Source organism: Dipodomys ordii, unplaced genomic scaffold, assembly GCF_000151885.1.
Source record: "Dipodomys ordii isolate 6190 unplaced genomic scaffold, Dord_2.0 Scaffold76, whole genome shotgun sequence".
NCBI classification, from domain to species: domain Eukaryota; kingdom Metazoa; phylum Chordata; class Mammalia; order Rodentia; family Heteromyidae; genus Dipodomys; species Dipodomys ordii.
Genome location: NW_012267292.1, coordinates 9,366,411 through 9,372,420, shown reverse-complemented (window position 1 = coordinate 9,372,420; position 6,010 = coordinate 9,366,411). Strand labels below are relative to the sequence as shown.

Sequence of the window (6,010 nt, the reverse complement as noted above, 5' to 3'; positions counted from 1 at the left end):
GCTTCTGAGAGACAGGAAAGAAAAAAAGCCATTTCTTCCTTCAAAGGAGCTTTAGGATCTGGATGTAAGCGTGTATTCCTCAAGCTATTTCAATTTCAGAAAAACCATTTGTAAAGATGCTGGTACTGACCGGTAGATTTAAAAATTTGCATATGGTTCTTTACCATATATATTTTTTCATGTATGCCCTCAATTCAAATAAGATCAGTAGAGGTGACATTGGTCTAGTTATCCTTATGTTTCCAAAATTAAGCATGAAACCAATAGAAATATCAATGGATAATCATAATTCACAAAGATTCTATGGCAAAGCTACATCCATTCAGGCTGTATGTTTTTGTTTTTCTTTTTCTAGCTAGACTCTTGAGCAGGCCTGCTTAACAGCCAATATTACTACAACTCTACATTTATCCTCACATTGTAAAAACTAGATTTCTTTCCCCCGGAGTACCCTTAAATCTACAGCTTGCTTCTTATAGACATAAGCTTTTTCTTATGTCTATAAGCAGAATTTGGATAAATGTTGAAAAGAAAAAAGAACAAGGCACATACCAAAGAACTGGACTGTATTGTCCAACTGTTTAGAAATTGAAATGATACTCACATTGTGTACATTTTGACATCTCCTTAAAATGAAATAAATGGATCTCATATTTAACAGGCTTTAAAATGCTAGTCACTTGAAGATTCCAAAAGATGATCGATCATGTTCAATAACTCTCCATTTGGAAAATGCAATGCTGTCCAGTTACTTGGAGTGGCAACAAAAAAACCACTCATCTTTCCACTATTATTTGTTTTCTCCTTCATTTGTAACATTTGGTTTGCTCCGAAGTTCTTTAAATGTCTAAGAATGTATTGGAGAAAACTCTACCACATCCCTAGCCTGGATGCATTACAAAATTGTTAACTAAAATTCCTGACAAAGGCTTAACAAATAGGCTTTGGTTTTAACTGTAATCTGGGAAGAAATTGAAATTGCTTTGACAACACAATTCAAGTACTGCACAAATTATTTTACTGTAATTTGAAATAAAAAGAACAACTTTTCTCATAATCTAGTATCTGACACTGCTACAGAAGTCACAGAGTTATATAAATAAAAAAGTGTAGGAAATGGTTTGGACTCTTGCAGCTTTGTCAGAAGACAACAGCAAACGACAGCAACTCTACATTTGTCTCTAAGGCAGATGGTCAAACATTCTATACAAGGTCTAAAATAAGGTGATTAAGAGGTAGAGAATACCAAAACAGTATTTAGGAAAAGCATGTTGAATTATTTAAAAGTTATGTTGCTAAACTTTTAAAAAGTCAGCCTACCGTATAATGTGTACTATATGTCTTATACTAAACTGGGATCTCCTGGAGTCAACAGAGATGTGGTCAAACAGGAGAGATTGCAAAGCTAGGGGTGGGGTGGGAAGTAGTTTCTTAATTTGCCCAAGATTTGGCTCTTATTAAGGAAAACTTTGCTACTGCCTCTGCAGGATGCCATTGTGGTTTCTCTGATTTTGCATATAAGACAGAATGCTTCCCCCTTCAGGAAAGTGCCCCACAACTATCTTATATAAAAACATACATTCCACTGATATTACACTATTCCTTCCTCCCCCAAAATGTAAATGAAAACATTCTTCAGGCTCCAGCACCAGGAGAATTATTCTGGATGAACAATTCAAGAGCTGTCTGAGGCAAAAAGATACCTCAGCTACCAAATTAAACTTGGGTAGCTTCCACATGAGTGAGTAACCCTGGGAGTTTTCTTTTTCTTTTTTTTCTTTGTCAGTTGTGGGGCTTGAACTCTGGGCCTAGGCCCTGTCCCTCAGCTCTTCAGCTCATGGCTAGCATTCTACCACTTGAGTCACAGCACCACTTCTGGTTTTCTGAGTGGTTTATTGGAGATCAGAGTCTCATGAACTTTCCTTCCCGGGTTGGCTTTGAACCACGATCCTCAGATCTCAGCCTCCTGAGTAGGTAGGATTACAGGTATGAACCACTGGTGCCTGGCTGAGTTCTCATTTCTTAATGCACCTAGGAGAGTTTGATTTTTTTCTTTCCTACAACATAATTTTATAAGGCATACATTTAACTCAAATCTTTTCATCCTTTGGAAAATCAGTGATAAAGCTTCTATTTTTTAACCCACACATGAATATTCAATCTTAAATTTTTATTAAATAGTTTATATATAAAAAGAAATACCAAGGTGTTCTACATTCATATAAACAATCATGGAATCATGACACCATTTGACAATGTACAGAAAACTAGTGAAGAAAATACATAGGTAAATACTTACTATGCCAAGCTAAAGCATACGTGATCATTCTAGATACTATCTTTTAAATATACAGACACAGGTTTGAGCTGCTTCAGAAGCAAATGCAGAAGACACTAACATAACTTTCTTCTTAACGTTTTCACCACAAGACAGGATGATCCAGTTTGGAAAAACCAAGATCTTTTCTAAGTTCCAAATAGGTGCCGTTGCTTACCCAAGAGTCGTCATCAGATTTCCTGTGGGAAAATGAGACCATTTCTTAAACTCTCTAAAACTGTCTCAGTCCATCTCTCTGTCTCTCTTGCTTTCCTTCCCTCCTGACTCTTCCCCCAATCCCCATCATCCTCAGCTGTACTCAGCTGAGCTGGAAACCATAGTGTGCCTTTTGACATGAACTTCTCAGCCCTGCAGGCAGTGCAGAGTGGTGTTTCTGGGGAAAGGAGAGGTCATCAGGGGCTTTCTGGACATAACATGTGGCTAGAAGGAAGGACTGCCACTACCTTGGGAAATGATTATGTAAAAACTACATATCAGAAAGCTGATAGGAAGTGAGAAGTTCAACATTAAAATAGAATAAAACCAAAAGGAATTGGAAGCAGTGGCAGTCTGGAAAGAACAGTCCTGCTTTACCATTGTTCTAATAGATAATGTTACCTAAGTCAAAAGCTTAAAAAAGCTGTTTTCCCAGCTCCACTCACTCAGCCTCCTTCTTGTTCTTTTATTTTTATGCTGGTACTGGGGCTTAAACTCAGGGCCTTCATTTAGCTTCCTTCAGCTTCCTTGCTCAAGGCTGGTGCTCTAGCTCTTGGGTCACAGATCCACTTTCACTTTTTGTCGGTTAACTGGAGACAGGAGTCTCACAGACTTTCCCACTCAGGTTGGCTTCAAACCTGAGTACTTAGAATTACTGAGATGAGCCACTGGAAACCATCCAGATTCTCCATTAAAAAATGAAATTATGTCACTTATGAAAGAAGAAGTTAAGGAACAACCTACTTTAAAGGTATAGATGTATTTTATCAAGTGGTCAGTAACTAAATCCATCACATTGTTAATCTGGCCATTTTTTGATCCCTTGCCTCTTTTCAAAATAGAATTTAAGATGTCTATTTTATTTTTGAAATGTGTATATGAAGTTATGAGTATTTCAGGATAAATCTCTGCTGAGTGGATCTTCAGTTGCAATGTCCTGAGTTTGAGGAAATGACCAGAAGAAATGTGGTAGAATCTACATCTACCAGATGGAGGTGGTTACAGCATTATATTTTGGAGATAAAATATTACTTCTTGCTATTTTTATGTCTTAGAATATATACTTTATTACTGTTGCTGAGATATCCTAAGTCCTTCTGCAAAATATTTGTTTTCCATTCAAAATAGGCAAAGATTAAAAAAAAAAACTTAGCACCAACTCAACAACAAAACACAATTGCAGGGTGGAAGGAGAGAGGGGACTTGCTTCTCCTTTACACATGCTTAAACTTTAACTAAAACAACAACAACAAAAGAGCAAACCAAAAACTCAGGGCCTTGCACTTACTAGATAGGTACTCTACCACTTGAGCCATGTTTCCAGCTCCTGGATCTTTGTTGCTTTTCAGTTAAAATAAAGAAGAAAGCCTGGTGCTGGTAGCTTTTGTCTGTAATCCTAACTACTCAGGAGGCTGAGATCTGAGGATCAAGGTCTGAAGCCAGCCCAGGCAGAAAAGTCCCCCTAAGACTTTTATCTCCAATAAACCTCTCAAAAACTGGAAGTGGAGCTGTGGCTCAAAGTAGTAGAGTGCTAGCCTTGAGTAAAAGAGCTCAGGGACAGAGCCCAGGCCCTAAGTTCAAGCCTACAACCTACAAAAGTATTTAAGAAAAAGAAAAAAAAAAAGAAGAGGACTAGTGGAGGGCCATAATCTCTCATATCCTTTTGCAAAATTTAAGTAATATAAATAAGACTTGCAAGCTGGGCACAGGTGGCTCATACCTATAACCCTAGCTACTCAGGAGGCTGAAATCTGAGGATTGTGGTTCAAGGCCAGCTTGGGCAGGAAAGTCCATGAGACTCTTATCTCCAATAAACCACTCAGAAAATCAGAAGTGGTGCTGTGGCTCAAGTGGTAGAGTGCTAGCCTTAGGCTGAAGAGCTGAGGGACAGTGCCCAGGCCCAGAGTTCCAGTCCCACAATTGACAGAAAAACAAAAATCAAAACAAGACTTGCTCAGCAAATTATTTAAAAGTAACAGTAAATCTTCCAAATCTGAGTTCAGCTGTACTACAACATCTGTCATATGAGGCTTCGACTAAAAGGGATCCCATTTGGGTAATTCATGAATTATTTCTGTTGTACATATAAAATATATTTATGTGGGTAAGCAAGCTCAGCTGTGATTTGTGTGTGTGAACTCAGTGTTTGGGAGCTGTTCCTGAGCTTTTTTGCTCAAGGCTGGTACTATCTACCACTTGAGCCATCGCTCCACTTCAGGCTTTTTACTGGTTAATTGGAAAAAAAAAAGAGTCTCATAGACTTTCATGCTCTGATTGGCTTCAAATTGTGATCCTCAGATCTCAGCCTTCTGAGAAGCTAAGATTATAGACGTGAGCCACCAGCACACAGCCTTAGCTATGAATTGAATTGCAAGCTGGCCTGGACCCAGGACTAGTTCTGACTGATTTCCTTGCCTCTCCCACAAGTATTTACTGAGAGACTTGCTGGGCAGGCACTGCAGGGTCATTGGGAACAAGCAGGATGACATGCAAAATTGGAAGGTGCCAGTCCTGCCTTAGGACAGGGGCCGGGGCAGCCTCAGTTTCACCTTCCAGAAGCTGTTGAGTGGGAAGGGCCAACTTTGCATTCCTTCTCTACATGGCAACATGAAATGCCATCAGGGTCTCTGAGCCCAAGAGTCCCCTGCAGATCCTGACCAAACCTGAAAAACCGAGGCTGGTGCTCCATGTTGTTTTCTTCTAGGACCCGCCGCCTCTCTCTCTGGAGCTGTTCAATCCTCTGCTTCTGTGTTTCAGCTTCCTCTATGTTCCCTTCTTCTAGAAACCTAAGGCAAGGAGGGAAACAAGGGGAAGGAGATTGATCTCAAGAGAATACAAAAGTCACTACTATGCAACTTCCACATGTTTAAGACTAGATATTCAAAATCTGCCATACCTAAGTCCTCCCTCTCCACCAATCTTCAAACTGTATGTATGCAGGCACTGTGGCTTGAACTCTTGCACAGCTTTGGCTAGCACTATACCAGTTGAGCCTCAGCTCCACTTCTGGCTTTTTGCTGTTAACTGGAGATAAGAGCCTTACAAATGTGTCTATCAAGGCTGGCTTCAAATTGCAATTCTTAGATCTCAGCCTCCTAGATAGGTAGGATTACAGGTGTGAGCCACAGTGCTCAGCTCAGAGCAATATTTTGAAGAGGAAGAAAGATATCATTTTGTAAATTAGTGGCATTACATGGTCAAAAGTACTGTATCTATAAAGGGAATTTGGGGTGAGGTCTCCCTATCTTTTCCCCAATTCTTACTGCTTCTTCTTACCCAGCCCTATCCCCTTCACCTTCTCATTACCAGCAACCTTGGTTTCTTGGGTACCTGTTTAGAGATTTTTTTTCCAAACATTTATGCAAATATAAGAATATGTTCTTGGGGCTGGGAAGTTGGCTCAGTGGTAGAGCGCTTGCCTTGCATGCCTGAGGCCCTGGGTTCAATTCCTCAGCACCACATAAGCAAAAAGAAAAA

At 39.7% G+C, this 6,010-nt stretch overlaps 1 protein-coding gene across 1 annotated transcript in view; it reads right to left on the bottom strand.

Annotated features, from left to right (window-relative positions):
* Nucleotides 1–2,149: 2,149 nt before the first annotated feature.
* Osbpl3 (oxysterol binding protein-like 3) overlaps nt 2,150–6,010 on the bottom strand; it is a 122,146-nt gene continuing 118,285 nt past the window's right edge. Inside the window, exons 18-19 of the mRNA XM_013024393.1 lie at nt 5,197–5,319; nt 2,150–2,517 (exon numbers count right to left, since the gene is read on the bottom strand). Of these exons, the coding sequence (XP_012879847.1) occupies nt 2,421–2,517; nt 5,197–5,319 (220 nt within the window). The 3' untranslated portion in view covers nt 2,150–2,420. The remainder of the gene's footprint in view (nt 2,518–5,196; nt 5,320–6,010) is intronic.